Genomic DNA, 16,661 nt, shown 5'->3' with positions numbered 1-16,661 from the left:
TAAGTCCTGGAAAGGTTTCTGGCACTGGATGCCAGAGGCGTCCATCTCCTCCACTCCGCATTGTCCAGGAGCCAGAGATCTGCTCAACCAGCAGCTATCCCCACAAACAGGGGTTCACCCATCTAGGAGAGCAAAAGAAGGGTGATGAAAGAAGGTTGTTCTGCTGTTCTCCGGCCACAGTACTTTTCTGTGCTGTGTGCTGTTAAAGTTTGTACCTAGTGCAGGAGACAAAAGTTCTCATTATTTACTGTGCACAATTGCCAGTGAAGACAGCATAAGCCATTAGCAACTTTGTTTGAATATGTATTTATTAAAAATAGGGAAGGCAGACCCTAATCACCAATACAGAGATTGTTTTTCCATATTAAGCATGTGGAAGATGGTAAATCCTCTCTACAAACAGGCAAGTAGTGACAAAATAAGTCTGGACTGATTTAATGGACAATTTCTTATAGGATCATGGAATGATTTGGGTTGGAAGAGACCTTAAAGCTCATCCAGTTCTACTCCCCTGCCATGGCCAGAGGTACCTCCCACTGGATCAGGTTGCTCAAATCCCCATCCAACTTGGCCTTGAACACCTCCAGGGACAGGGCAGCCAATCTTAATATTAATATTAGGTGAGGTCATTAAAATTAAGTTTAGTTCCACACTATGTAAATTAGCATGCATATATGGAAATTGCAATAAAAAAAAATTCTTTAAGACCAAGCCAAATCCAATTTGAGTAACAGATTTGCCCTTTATACAGAGAAAAATGCCTGACACACTACAGGTTAAGGGATTTACATCTTAATCCTCATTCTGTGTTTTTAATGAGACCTCACTGGGCCGGAAGGCGTCTGCTTTTCCCACAGTTCTATCATTTTTTTTTAGACATGAGTGTGAGGGAAATTAGAGAGAAAAAATGTAGGGATATAATGATGTTTGTTTCATGCACTGCTTATACTATATGTTAAGTGATTATAATTTCTCAAAATGTTCTTTCCTCAAAGGAAAATTTAATTGATTTTTCTCAGCCCATCAGTCTTTCTCAACATATATAAAATGCTCTAAATAGCTCAGAAAATTATGTTCTAAAATAAAGTGACTCAGTTTTTATGCTCATGACTTTAATGGTGTCAATTTAGTGCCAGTTTTTACCACCTGGGGATTTTTCTCCATGTCTTAGCTAACAGTGCTGTTGATTTCTAAGGTTTTACATTTTAGTGAACGTTTAGTTGTTATATATTATTCAAATACAGTCCCACATGTGGAATTGTCACAGGATTGAAATGATCAACTTATTAAACATCTGGCAAGAGAAGCTGGAAACCGTACTGCTCTCTTAATATTTAATGCTAAAGCACAAGATTTACTGTCATTAGATTACTTTATTATTTACAGAAACTTGACCTGCTTAGTTTGGCTCCACTCCGGACTAGGATTGCCCAGGGCACCAGTCTATATCTCAGCTGCTTAAATCCTGTCATCACCATTTACATGGGACTTTTGGTTTACGATCACAAGTAGAGTTTGCTCTTGTTTTTTATATTAGACCAGTGCGATAAGCAAAAAGTTAAAATTGTTTTCCTGTAATATTAAGTGAAATTACTTATGGTGATACAAAATGTGGGTTTTTTTCAAATTAAAGGAAACATCTGGACTCAAACTGTGTCTAAACTGCTCCGTTCATTTTATTTTTTAACTGTGCAAGAACATGAACATACAATCAATAGAAATGTTATTAATAGATAATGGGAAAAGTTCTCAAGAGTCTAGTAACTGAGACATGGAAATTTGATGAAAATAGAGCTTAGAGCCCTTTCAACATTGACAAGACCAGCAGGTAGATAAATGCACTATCCATTTCACGTGTAGCATATCTGAATGACATGGGCTGGTGATTGCAACTAGACAGACATCTGTCCAGCAAGGACTAACTTCATAACCAGTGCAGAGCTGGCAGCTACCAGTATGTGTAGATAGCTCATGCAGGTTGAACCATCTTTTCTCTCTCACAAGCAGCTCAAAATACGTCAAAGAAAAAAAAACCTAAATGACCAAGACAACACCTATTTCTTCTTTAAACAATATTCTTTTCCTCCACTTAATTTAGCTTTATCTTACCTTTTGCTTGGAGAAGACAATGAGAATAAACAGGGATTTAATTCCTGACACGGACACTACTTCGACACCATAGGTCAAAATTGGACTTTTGCTCATTCACACTTAAGCCAGAATTTGGTATTCAGACACAATCAAAAATGTTTCTGCAGGTAAGTAAATCTCAGCACCTCCACATCTGGATGACAAGTAGTAGTCCTAATTTCACTTTGGGTTTTAAGCACATTTTAGCAAGTGTCATTTTTTAAAAAAAAGCATAGGTGACTTCATGATATAGCATATTGCTGCCTCTGAACAGCTAGATTCAAGTCCAGCCATAGATCACCACAAACCATTTATTGTATCTTTGTCCAAGCTAAAGAACCATCAGCTACTTTTGTACCTAGGTACTATTACTAGCATTGCTAGCGCATCAAACTCTGATGGAACAAATTAAGCTCACTGTAGTTGTCTTATAAAAATGAGGGCAAAATAAGATGTGAAGCATTTAACAGGAACTTTTTTTGTATTCCTCAGCTGGACACATAATTTAAAATGAGGCATTCCAAAAACTGATATTCGTTTTTCTAAATGCATGTTAATTTCTTATTTATTTCAGGCTTTGCTAGAGACTCAAAATTTACTGCGCACTCAGGTTGCAAATTTTACCTTCAACCTTGGATTTTCAGGAAAATTTTACCACACAGGTAAGAAGAAACTTCATGCTCTCAGGTAGCTGCAGTTAAATAGGTGATAGGATTTTAACCTAGCTTTAAACATGTCCTTTTTAAATAACACATTGACTCAGTGGAGCAGAGGGAAATACATGCTCCACAATTTTATCATCCAGTGTCTAATTCAGCATCCAAAGGGGTAAATGTACGCTACAGCTGAGCTTCTCAGGAACATTCAGATGCCCTTGGGGTTTTTCTGAAAGATGTATAGTAGTCAATCTTAGGGTTACAAAAGAGGCAAATTACCTACTAAGATCTCTTTGTAACTCCACAAAAGACAGTACAGCACAGAAGAGATGCTAAGGTTTTTCCAGTATGATAAGTATGATGAAATATTAAAGACTGGAAAAAACATGCCTCATAACCTCTGAAGAGGCAGAAGTGTTTGAATGGGATGCACAAGATTTTGTTATGACTGTAAAGGTAATCTATCTCAGCAGCCTGTATATCAGGAGGGATGACAAAAGGAAATAAAAACGAGAAGAAATTTGTATTGAAACCCCACTCCTTTCAGACTCCATGCAGTAACAAGTTGCATACTTGCACTGTATTTCTGTGGGAGATAAAGCCCTTTTACATCTTCTCCTCCTCCTGATTCCATTCTCTCTTTTGCTCCATTTCTCCACAGTACAATGCCCCTTTCTTCATAATTGTATTTTTTTCCCTTCTCCTTAACACTTTACCCCACCTCCACTCCGGCTTCCTTCTGCTGCCGCTGAGCCATGCTCCTCCCTAGTGCTGCTAAGGCCAAAAGAAAAGACATATTCAGCAACTCGCTTCCAAGGAGACACCTCCTCTCCTTCTCCATTCCAAACCACATACCTTTCCCATCTTTGAAAACCATTTCCAAAGTCCTCTGCTCTCAATCTGTTCAGGCACATTTGCTGTTGCACAGCGAGTGATGCTAGTGAAGCTGAGCAGCTTATCTGGAGAGGAGGAGGGGGCATTACAGCAGCAAGAGGATGGGAGAGTAAGTTTAAAAGCTAGGAAGGATGCAGTCCCAGCCGTCATGGGTCATGAGGTAGCTGTGGAATAAGGCAGGTTAACCCTCTCTGTGTAGGTGTAGCTGTACTCCCTCCTTTTCATTGCTGGAGTTTGAATACCAAATAGATGAGCTTTCCCAGCTCTTATGTCTCAATCTCATCCCTTTTTAGGAGAGTGCAGAGGTCCCTGGGAGATTAAGAGATGAGGAAGCATTTGAGGGTTGAAGAGAGAGGAGTAAACTAAAACTATGTATTTGTAGTGCTGTCGCTTTAGAAGTCCAGGTTGTTTTCCCCGTGTGCAAGCACATAATGCTAAGCAACTGCTGCCCGGGAAACCTTACAGGCTAAAGATATAGGCTGTAGAGCCTGAGAAAAATGAGAGGCATAGAGAGATGGAATTGCTTGCCTGGAGTCATATAACAAGCCAGTGGCAGACCTGTGATTAGAGAGCAACAATGAAGGCAGAACTTCAGTATTCTCCTCACTTCATCTTGACCTGTCTGTGTAGTTGTTCCTTCTGGAGATTAATTGGACACACACGTAATACAGCAAAATAAACAAAAATAGCCCAAGGCTCCAAGCCACTCTAATGCAGGATGCTGCTCGGTTGCAGCCATCTACAGAGTAAGGCTGGTATCAGACATCACAGCATTCACTGCAGAGAAAGGTAATTCAAAGAGGGGAGGAGGTGGAGAAAGAGATAACGTTACAAATACTATGATGTACGGAACAGCGCCTGGCACAACACGTGCAGCCTTCCTACAAAATCAACCCCCCGACACGCTGATACATTTGTTGTTCGTTCATCCCAAAGGCCCCCATACAGTTGTCACAGATTTTCTTGTCCAGTTGATACAGCGCTGACCACTTTCAGACTTGCTAGTGCTGTAGAGAGGGAAGATAGGAGAAGGCACACGTATGCCTGTCCTCCTAAGGCTCTCAAGGCTTACAAGAACAGCACAGAACTACTTAATGAGTTGAATCATGTCACTGTCTCTATTAAGGGACCTGCTGCTGCCCTTACTCAGCGATGCATCCGAGTTTTTAGGTGAACACTTCATTTACAGGTTGGCCATGGTGTTTTGTCAAATCAGTTTAGTGGAAAGTATTCTCCATGCAATATACGCTTTATTGACTAATTGTAAATAAAACACGGAAAGGTATTCTTTAATTACTGTAAGCATGGCTTGTTTACCCAGAGAGGCTTTTAGTATCAGATATTCAATGTTTTTTATCAGCACACTGCAACTTCTGTGCCTTATTGACTTCCTTAATGTGTGATTCTGCTATCCTTTCCAAAACTTGGATCATTTTAAAGCTACAAGAGGGAGACGAGCATGGGAACGTGTTGGCAGATTAAGTGAGTATATTTTCATCCAAACATGTTGCTGATAGTGGTACTACAAACAAAAATTCTAGTTGGTTTGCCCATGCACAAGTGCAATGACTTATCAGCCTGAGTGCTCATCATGTCACCACCATCACCATCAGTCCCTTCTATGGCACTGGTAAACTATGCACTGTAGAGGTAATGCTATTAGCAAAATCTGCATAGGCTGTATTAGTTACACACTTTTAGCAAACACGTTTGGCTTGTTCGTGCTCTGACAATAGATATTAAGACATTCTCAGGATTTGCATTTAAGATTTATTAAATTATTGATAGCAACTTCAAACTTAGTTTCAGTTTTGAGCTCAAGAGACCTCTAAGTTATGTTTTGGTTTTAAAATATGGGGTTATTTATTATGCACACACTTTGAATTACTTCGAATTATTTTACACCTACCTGTGTAAAGTGTATGCTGCATCTCAAAGCAGATGACTGTTCACCTCCATCATCGTGGGTCTACTGCGTTTTTCAGATTTCCTGTTAAATGAAGACAGAAAGTTATATAAAGAATGTTGATTGTACAAGAAACTAAAGCCTCAAAATCCCTTGTTTTGCCTCCAATACTCCGAATAAGGAAACGGGCAAAAATATTTTAACAATACAAGCACTTATCAAATGATCTATTAAACCTTTGCATAAGATATTTTAGAAATAACACTACTTCAGAAATTATAAAATCAAACAACACTTTTTAAAGGCTTGTAAAGAAAATTATCTGCAAAAGTGACACTATCACCAACTATTAAACTTCCAAGCTTTCTGTTTCAGCTCTGCCATTACAGAGTGGAATTGTTTTTGTTTGAACAGAGAAGTGTTACTCTTCATCTTGTTTGGGTTTTGTTACATTAAAAAAAAGTGTGAAGTTTGACTAGTTGTACCAAAGAAGTTAGTAAGAAAATATAAGATTTTAAAATAGAGTTTTTACTAATGAAATTATTTCAAGAACCATAATCTACTTCAAATGTTAATAAGGTGCTAAATTATACTTTGACCTGAATCTTACATCCAGTGATTGTAGATCTTTATATATTTCAAATATCCACTTTTTTCCTCTTCATCTCTACCTTCAGTTTTCTATCTTTGGGTTACTAAAGAGATCTTCAATAGCTTCAAAAACACCCATCCCTTTCTCTTTTGTCCTATTTTGAAAGCATATGTTAAGACTCTTCCCCTAATCTCCTTTCCACTGCACGGACTGGGTGATGGTATGTGAACCACAGACTCTAAAACACAAGAAAGTGGTTGCTCAACAGATGCAGTAACAGAAGTTTCCTACACAAGAGAAGACATTCACAGAAGGAGCAGCCATCAGTCCTTTATTTTCAATAAGGAATTACCTAAAAAACAAGTTTGTTTTCTTTTTTCTAGCAGCACTCCCATCAGCAGGATCAACTTTTTTAGAACTTACAGAGTACTGCAGGGAGGGGAGCAGACTGATTCAGTGACACCAGGAGAAAATTTCAAAGTAATGCTCCCCTTGTGTAGTAGCATTCTTCAAAAAACCCCTGCAGAAGTGAAAAATACAAATAAAGAGCTGAAGTGCATGCATCAAACAGCCACCTCTGTATGTACCTACCACAAAAATAAACAACAACCATGGAGCATTTCCTTCCAATGAGTTTTGCAAAACACTGCAAGGCTTGTAAGAAGAAAAGATATCTACGCTTGCATCAGTAGACTGAATTTAACAATTATTTTTTTTTTTGCTGAAGCTAAACCAAAGAATTTAAATTGTAAAGGAACAAAAAGGAAGGCTGCTAATAAACTGAATACTGCTGAGTAATTTGAGGGTGAAGATAGTGAAATGTAACATTGCCTTTCCAATTTGAAAAAACACTGCAGACATACGTCTGTTGATGGTAGAAGCAGCATCGTATCTTGAATGGAAGGTTTTCTTTGTAATAACCATACGTGCTTGCTTCTGCCTGAAGCAGACACTCTTCACTAACATAGGAGATTTTATTGGTTTTCCTTCATGATTAAACCTAGCGAAAATTGAATACTGAACCACAGGAAACAACATTTAGAATTCCTTTGCTATTACAGCTTCTTGTTTTCCATGATAATTATTTTTTAACTAAATATTAACTAATAATATTTTGAAACCATTTTAAACTTGTTTCACACTTTAGCGGAAATAATCTGATAACAATTTACTGAGGCTAATAATGAGGTAGCTATGATTTGAGTATGTGAGGTGGTAAGATGTTGGCACACAGCTCTCTGTGATATCTCCTTGACCAGCTACAACTGTGTAGTGTCCGAGCAGACCAAAGCATTTGGGTACAAGTCCATCCAATCTCGACTTCCATGAGCTTCTAGATACTCTTAGTGGATTCCATAGCACAATAAGCAGCTCCTGAAAACTAATGCTTGTTAGAATTTCTGTCAGTTAACACCATAGCTACTATTCATGGTAATTCACCTCACTCATTTTGTGCTGTGCTAGAGCCCATCTGCAGCACAGAGAGACATCCAAGCCAAGGACATTAGGTTTTATGCCAGCCTCTTCTGTGTTTAAAAAACAATTATGGGTATTTTCTGCTATTGTTTTTCCATTACTTTTTTTGTTTTTTGCAGGGACTGAAGAGGAAGATGAAGGCGACGACTTGCTGTTGAGATCTGTAGATGAGTTTTGGTGGTTTCCCCATATGTGGAGTCACATGCAGCCTCACCTCTTCCACAATGAGTCATCACTGGTGGAGCAGATGATCCTCAACAAAGAATTTGCAATAGTGAGTAAAAACCACCAAAACAGTCACTAGGACAGCTTTGCATATTATATCTGCGCTTTCCAACACGGCTTTATTTTTATCTGCATTATACAAGTATACATTTATCTAGATAGGCAAACGAGGCAGCAAGATTGGAAACTCAGCCCCCAGAAAAGCCTTTCTGTATCTCAAACTTGGGCTGAATTTTCTTTTAGCCTTTTTCACTGACACAGGCTTTGTGGAGAGGTAGCAGCCCTTCACCCAAGCAACTTTGTGAGACCATACGGATCACAAACAGTGAAATCTCAGCAGATATTGGCTGACCTTTCAAGCTTTAAGAAGGGGTTTATACGGGTTATCAGCTTCCTCAAGTCTGGTGCAAATATCCTCAATAGGGGAGCGAGAAGGTCCCAGCAAACCCTAAACATTAGATATCATTTAAGATATCTCAAGCTGATGAAGCAGATAAGTGAAGCTGCTAGATTTCAGTGTGCCTGTTTTAGATGTTATGCTTGAAAATACACCTTTTATGTAACTGACCTGCCACTAATACTTATCTCTAATGATGTTTCATTTTTGTTCATTTGTGTTGTTAACTTACAAGAGCTATCCTTCTAGCATTGCCCTGATCTCAGAGTACTTGTGCTTCGAGGTCAGGTGGAAACCATTTAGAGACCTTTCAGGGTAATTCTACTTGCTTATTGAGCATGACAAAGAAAACTTGAACTCTAGAACTGCTTGCTTTGGAAAAGACGTGTGGTCTTCGACAAGTCCTAGAAAAGCTGAGCAGCCAGAGCCACTCAGAAAAGCAGAATGACACAATGGGGCTTTCTCTGCTGCTAGGGGAACACAAGTCTCAGCCCTTCACAGTGCAGAAAAGCCAGCCAGCAGCTGCCCCTTCCTCCCATCCCTCACACGAGCCAAGACGCATCAGGAAACCAGCAGAGACAGATGCCTGAACAAGCAGTTGGATGCAAATTATTCCCTTATTTACACAAATACTTTCCTAACAAACTTTAATGAAAATTCATTTAAAAACAGCTTAACTGTTTACCGTTCTTGCCAGCCTTCCCCCCCTTCCCATCTCTTGCTTGGCAGAGTGTTCGTACGGAGGCATTTTGGACGCCGTCTTTTCCTTTCTACAGCCTTGATTCCTGGCATGCCCTGTTCATGCCTTTTGTGCAGCCTGGCATGGAAACCCAAACAAAGTTGAGATTTTAAATGCAAGAGTAATTCTTTATACAATCTGTATCTCAAAAATACATGCCCCATTCATCTTGAAACCTACAGAGAAATTCTCCTAATATTTTCAGGAAATGTGAAGTCTTCTCGGTCAAACCACCTCTAGGAGTAAAATCTATAGCATAGCCTGAAAGCAGAGCTTGCAATAGAATCTGTTTGCAACTTCAGCTACAGAAAGATAAAGCTCATTGCCGTATCACCACTGAAGGGTAGAGACTCCTTAGGGTGCCTATAAATAAGGAGCTGATGTCAGTGAAAGGCTGCTGTTATTACAGTTTTATTTCCTGCTAACATTTGGACAGGGGTTGTACCAACCTCTTAACCTTGAATCTATATGAGCTGTACAATTTACTTATGTGAACATTTCTTTTCAAAAGGCTTCCTGTGAAAACCTCCCTGTGGGAGAAATTTATCTTCCTGATATGACAGTCTTCCTGATAGCTATCAGAGAGGTCCCAGCCATGACTTCAGAGTAGTTTTGTATCCTCCCCTGCTTTCCCATCCTCAGCATAACATCTTAGTTGGGAAAGGAACTCGCTATGCTACAGCTTCTGCAAGCCCTCCAAAGTAAAAGCAACCCCCTTTTCACTGTTCTTTGGCTTCACAGTGTGGATCCAAATTTAAATTAAAGACCTAGAACAATACATAGAAAATGGATGTTATACATGCTTTATTTGTGTTCTAAAAATCATTATTTAGTATTATACTCAAGAGAACACAGCTTGATGCCAATGCCACCTTCTCTTGCATTTCCTAAATCCCCAGCTCCTGTTTTAGCTACAAGTAGAGAGGACGCTTCATGTCAGTTTGCGCAAGGAAAGACACAATAATAATTTGGAAACATGATCACATATCACCTAATGTGGAATTTATTTGTACTGGCCCAGGTTGCCCAGAGAAGTTGTAGCTGCCCCGTTCCTGGAGGTGTTCGAGGCCAGTCTGGATGGGGCTTGCAGCAACGTGATCCAGTGGGAGCTGTCCCTGCCCATGGCAGGGGGTGGAACTGGATGGGCTTTAATATCCCTTCCAACCCAAACCATTCTGTGATTCTTTTAAACATGGACAAGAAGATAGATAGACAGGGTCTTCAGAATGGGAGATCACATCGTGATACCCTAGAATAACAGTCGAGGTTGCTTTAAGATCCTAAAGATGGGCATGGTTTAGTGTTTGATGGGAATGGTTGGACTCGATGATCTGGTGGGTCTCTTCCAACCTGGTTATTCTATGATAAAGACCACAACAAAAATTCTGTTAATCAAGGCCTGTGGATTCCTGCTGGCCTTATCAATTTTGAATAAAGCTAAAATAGGTCACACTATCCAGAAACCTGCACCCAAATTCCATCACAGTCAGCAGTTTCTCCACACAAGAGGATATCAGAGTTGGGATTAACATTGATCACTTGGGGAAAAGGATTCATTAAAGGAATTTTCTTCTCTTGAGTATTGCGAATTAAAGTCAAGCTTAGTAAACACAAACCATTGCACTTGAAAAAATATTTCATGGATATTAGTGAATGTGCATAAGCATAATTTTAATTGACTCTAGTATTTATACTGTATGCATAACCTTTGGTTTGCAGGAGCTCAAGTACACATACGGTCTTCTGAACATGGGCAAGAAATACAGGTGTTACAGCTGACAGCTAGAGAAAACACCTTGTTCTGTTTTACACAGATGTATCGTACCTCATAATGAAGCTCTGTAAACTGGGGGCTTACAATTGCTGCCTGCCTCTAACAGCTGTATCACAAAATACACGTAGAAATTGGATATCTCAACAGCTTTGTATACATACAACTAATTGCTAATTAGGTATCTAATTGCCTTGATTTCAGTGCAAATATTCATACCTCTGTGTATCTGAAGCTTAGTAAAATCAACAAACTTCAAAGTTTTCCCTTACGTTTGAATTCCTTGTGAACTAGGAGACTGCCTTTAACAAGAACCCTCCAAATTACTATATTTTGTCACCGAGATGTTTATCATTTCTGCTGTTTCATGCCTTGTTGGTGAGAGGAAGAGACTTTCTCACATCTTTCATAACTTATTGCCCCACTGCTCAGACAATATGGGAAGTTTTGCCTGGAAAGTCCTTGTCCATGAATGCCTGGGCATGAACCCCATAGATGCCCCCATCCATTGCCCCATTCCCAAATATCTTCACAAGCACTCATGATATCCTCAGCATCAGAGGAACAAGAGCCAGAGATTTTAACTGGTAAAGTTGCAGACTACCCAGAACTTCACTATCCCAGTGTCATCTAATTTATGTAGATATGGATGGTGTGCTTCAGAGCCTGGAGAGGGAAATGGCAAATGACGTTTATTTTGATTATCAGTTGGGTTTGACACTCATGTTTTGTAGGGATTTTTCCTATCAGAGGAACCCAAAATCCTTTAAAGACACTAATGGATTAAGCCTTGGATTAAATTTTGCAAACTGATACTATCTCAAGTATTATTCTCCTTGTTTATAGGCAATGCAAAGGATACACAAAGTAGTAAACAACTTTCACAAGCAGAGGCCTCTCTGAGTACATTTTCCAAAAACAAAACAAAGCAAGTTTTCACTGCCATCTTTAAACACAAGACATCTTTCCTCCTCCCTTTTGTACATCCTTATCTAACAAAAACAAGTAGAATACATTTAATCTAAAGCTATAGCTCTTTATTTTGTCCCACGATTTATTTGCTCAGTGATTATCTTCCGTGTTCATTTGTGAGCACCTGTGCCCAAAGCACAGTAGATACAGGGCAAAAAACTATCATCGACTGTAAAAAGGCATCTGTGATCTGATATAAAGAATTGAGAGACATACACAAAACAAGCACATCGATTCAGAGATACACTTATATAAAACAAACAAATTCAGACCCTGTCTAGTAACTCCTTGGCTTCCATGTCCCATTTATAAACCAAATACAGATGCACATCAGCACTTCCTCCACCTAAAACTTTTGAGCTGCCCAAACCACAAAGAAGCCATGAGCTTTTAATATACCTATTAAAGACTAAGAATGCAAAGACCAGTGACCACGCATCAAAAGCAAAGTATACACATGTGATGAAAATAGAGTCTAATTTGCCCCATTTATAATATCTGTAGTTAACATTGGGAAGGAGAGATGTCCACTAGAAATCGCCTCTAAAAATGTTCTGAAAATGGTCTGCATATGTAGCATAACACTGTTCTTTTCAGACAGAATAAGATTTATTCCAGTTAATCTTAACATCCTTCTGAAATTGCCCACCTTCATTGTTGTTTTTGTCCATATCAGGAGTGTGCTTTCACAGTACATCTTTAAGACTGCCTCTACTTTCTCTGCTTTATTTGGTACCACACGCATGTAGAACCTACACTTTTCCTAGTCACGTCTATCTTCCTCAGTGCTAGACTCCCTTTCCTCATTTTGCATCCTTAGAAACCTAAGATCTTAAATCTCAGCATCTTCTCTGCTTCCTAGTAGCCTGCTACAGCTCAAAGCATGCCTAGGATAGGGGTCATGGTGCTATCTGGGAGACTCCTAAGTAAGACGGGTGAAAACTTACTTTTTCCCATGTCCTTGTTAATCCTGGATTTGATGCCAGCACCACGAACCCTACTTCATAAACCCAGCTTGTACTGTCTGCTAGGTGCATTGTACAGCCACATCCAAGGAGGCACCGCATGGAGATGAACAAAGGTGAAAGCAAATACCGACACACAGAGCCCCTGTATCTCTGTAGCAATCACCTCTTGGTTGCTGAGCCTTCTTCTCTAGCTAGAGAACTTTTAATTGTATTTTTCAAGTTTAGACTAGAACTAAAATAATTGAAAGCCAGAATATTCATTAAAAAAAATTATTCAGAAATGTATAAGAACAAAACTCATATGCCCATAAGGAATAAAATACAAGAACTTTTTTGTGAGTGTCGACAAGCAAAAATACCACATTTACTTACTAAATACGAGAAAAATTACTAAATATTTTAAACTGACATAGTAACATACAATCTCTTACAGGAAACCTCACCCACATGCAGTAATTTTCAAACCGTATCTCAGTACTAAAAATATGCAAAGTTTATGTAACTGTTTTAACTGTGGAAGTTAACTTCTTGAAATGTACTTAGTTTACTATATCAGAATGGCGCTTGTGTAAGAACAGGTTTTAGGTTTGTTTCATTTTATTTCTTACTGCATTTTAACAAGAAAATGGGATATTTGATGTAGTCAAAATCTGGTGTTTTTTTTTTATTTTTTGGAGTTTTTGTTTAATATTGGACAAGATCCTGGTAATATAAATAGTCAGTCTTCCAGGTGCTCTTTTTTATCCAGAGTTCCAACACCTGCTCACAGAAAATCTGCTATAAGAATAAAAACTTAATTGTTCAGAACATACCTCCTTCTAGAGAGCAGTCTGCATCCTGCATCACCTGCCTTTGGGCACAGAGGAGTTTTTCACTTACACAGCACATGCTGACTCACGGCGAACACAGCTCCTTTCTGTACAAATAGGAAGGTCAAAAGAGGTTAGGATTTTCAAGCAAATCTTCACTTGCTTGAACAAAACTGATAATTGAGAAAGATAAGAAGCTTTAGCAGATTGCTGCAGCCTTTCAGATCACCCATAGAAGTACTTGTCCTGCACATGGGCTCCAGGCAAGGTAACTTTGGGGAGTGCAAAGATGAGCCACGCTGCACTGGCAGGACTGAAGTTTCCAATTCCCATTGCTCTGGCTTGGGTGCATCAGCAGGAGCATGAGCCAGCAGCTCCCTGGGCTCTACCACATGAGGTGACTGCCACTGGCCAGACGTGCTGGCCATGTGCAGGCATCAGAGGGAGGTTTATTTTGAGCTGGTAGTAGTCTGAGCCACAAACACGTGCCCACTGGTGCCCGGAGGACACAAGGTGTGCTCCTGGAACACATCCTATAGTCTGGTCTAGCCCTCAAAACAAGGCAGGTAGCACAGTCCCAGACTGCTCCCTGATGCAAACCAATGCATTAGAAGCAGCAACAAATCAGAAAATCTTCTTCCCCAAAAGCAGTAACTGTTTTAATCATCATCCTCCTATCTGACAGGTTATAACAGTGATTCAGCTTATCTGCTGCTGCAGCTTCAGCTCACACTGCCGTTTAAATTAGCGTTCGAAGTCTCTTAACGCACAAGTTAAACAGGAATACAAATTTATTGTGCCCAAAATTAACACCTTTGGGTCCCAGCTTAAGTGTCAAAGGAATGTGATGCTGCTGTTCTTAGTGCCCAAAAGGGCCAGAGGTTTTCCAACTAGACAGACACACAAAGTTTCTGAAGAAATCTTAAAAAGAAAAATCAATTAAAGTCTTGAATTTAAAAATAACCCAATAAAACCTCGTGGGAAATCGTTCCTTAGAATAAATGAGAAGATACATTTACTATAAGAATCTCTCATTTTATCCAGTAGCTTAGATTCAAACGTGTGCTCCTCATTGAACATAGTAGCTCATAATTCCAAACTGAATTCATTAACAAAATGAGATGAAAAAAGGAATCAAAGCAACAAATAACTAAAAAAGGACAAAAATATTTAATTTGCCCAAGTAAAATGAGAAACTGACCAAAGAAAATCTGATTATTTGCCCATTGTTTCTTCTTAAAAACTTATTGGGTATTTGAATGACTAATATACATTTGTGTGATGAACTATGTAGCATGCAGGTTTTATTCAGAGGCTAATTAGCTTTTTATATTGAAAACTTATGAAAAGCTGTCTTATTTTATTTGTGACTGGCAGATTACCATTTCACTATTCTGTTGCTATGGCAATACGAGCAGCAAATAGTAAGTATATAAACAGGATTTTGCATGTATTCATCTAGATCCCTACTTTTGGACTTATAATTCAAAGCAGCATACTTTACCTAACTCAAGTTACGTTTGCTTTACATATATGTGTCTCTATACTCCGCAACACAGGTTTGGTGAAGGTTTGTAGATCAAGTTAATACAGTATATTTAAGTTAACACAGCATATTGGACAATGTAAGCATCATAGACTACTCAGGCAGATAACTCAGGCAGACTTTTCAGAAACCTTGAGGTATAGCTTTTCATTTATATGTGTTCATGGCAAAAAAAAAGAAAAAAATCAAGAAAAAGAGAGTGATTTAACACTTGTCATAGTGTTATTCCACATTTCACCCTTTTAGGTAGGTAACAACATGCCTTTCACTCATGCCTTTCAGGTAGGTAACAACATTAATAAGCAGAAATTAAATTTTGCTCTCAGTACATTATGAAATAGGGAGTTTGGGTTTCTTTTTTCTTAGATCAGTCAGTAACCCAAGATCTTCACTAATAAGAAATGGATAATTTTAAGTGCTTGGATTACATGACATACGAAGTAGTGTTCTTCAGAGGTTTAACCTTGGTTTTTCAGTGAACCAAAAGCCTTTCATTGCGAAGTCCTTCAAGACACGCAGCAAAACCTCCTGTTCTTGGAATTAATTAACAGTTCTTGGTTAATGTGACAAAGAGGAAGGACAAAAAATAGTCTCATGTTTTTGCTATTTCCCTCTGAACATCAATTTTGTGTGAAGAGAAAAGAACTGATGTATCCTGTAGTACCAGGAGTTAAATCAGCTCAGTGAACACCCAGAGCGTGGGAAGGGATCCATTGAGAGCCACAGTGGCAGGACAACCTGCAGCCTGGAGAGTTAAAAAGGGTTTTTAGTGGACCTGCTGGAAACAAGACTCAGGAGAAGCAGCATAGCTCAGTCTTTCTTTGAGCCAGCAGCTGATGCTAAACCCTGAATGCATTTCTGAATAGTCACTCAGACCAATGGAACTAATTACCTCATTTTCACATGTATAGCTTACATTTCAAATAATCTGCTCTCTTTTAAATGTATCCTGGTCTATAGATGTGCTTATCACACCTTGTCATCAGATGGAGTTTTCAGGCAGCCCATGCTGTCACAGTTGGGAGGGATGAGGAGCAGAACAAAGGCAAGAGAGCATCAGGAGTGAAGGGAACATGCCCAGCACACGTGTAGTTAAGCTGCTTCTTTAATTCCTTCTGCCTGCACATAAACTATCTCATTGTGCCATCAGAAGACATTTTCAAGATAGCCTATAGCTCATACTCATGAAAATAAACCTATTTCCTCATAGAAATGGAGCAAAATAAATATTTATGAAATGACAAGTATGACCAAAGTCCAGCTTCTTTTTGCTAACAATCTTAATACCATGGAAAAAAAAATATGAACAGATACAGAGGCTATGTGGGATATTTATTTATTTATTAAGTAAGGATCTTGCTTTTATTCCAGAAATCTGAAATAAAACAAAACAAAACAAAAAATCTCACTCGCATAACTGCAACAATTTTTTCCATCTCTTTCCTACTCTAATGCAGTTTGATAGCTTGGTAAATAAGCTGAATCAGTTTACTGGATTATTTTTAAAAGAACCAAGCAGGTAGGATGCGTATTAGAATACACAAAATATGTAACAAAAAGGCAGGCAAATCTATTCTGTA

General features: G+C 38.8%; 1 protein-coding gene across 2 annotated transcripts in view; it reads left to right on the top strand.

Moving 5' to 3' along the window:
* LOC138719757 (bifunctional heparan sulfate N-deacetylase/N-sulfotransferase 4) overlaps positions 1-16,661 on the top strand; it is a 107,798-nt gene that overhangs the window by 46,210 nt on the left and 44,927 nt on the right. For both annotated transcript variants that reach the window (XM_069855152.1, XM_069855151.1), the window contains exons 3-4: positions 2,705-2,792; positions 7,774-7,928. In XM_069855152.1, coding sequence (XP_069711253.1) covers positions 2,705-2,792; positions 7,774-7,928 — 243 coding nt within the window. The remainder of the gene's footprint in view (positions 1-2,704; positions 2,793-7,773; positions 7,929-16,661) is intronic.

This window comes from Phaenicophaeus curvirostris, chromosome 4 (genome assembly GCF_032191515.1).
Source record: "Phaenicophaeus curvirostris isolate KB17595 chromosome 4, BPBGC_Pcur_1.0, whole genome shotgun sequence".
Classification (NCBI taxonomy): Eukaryota; Metazoa; Chordata; class Aves; order Cuculiformes; family Cuculidae; genus Phaenicophaeus; species Phaenicophaeus curvirostris.
This window is presented reverse-complemented; position numbering and strand designations above follow the sequence as displayed.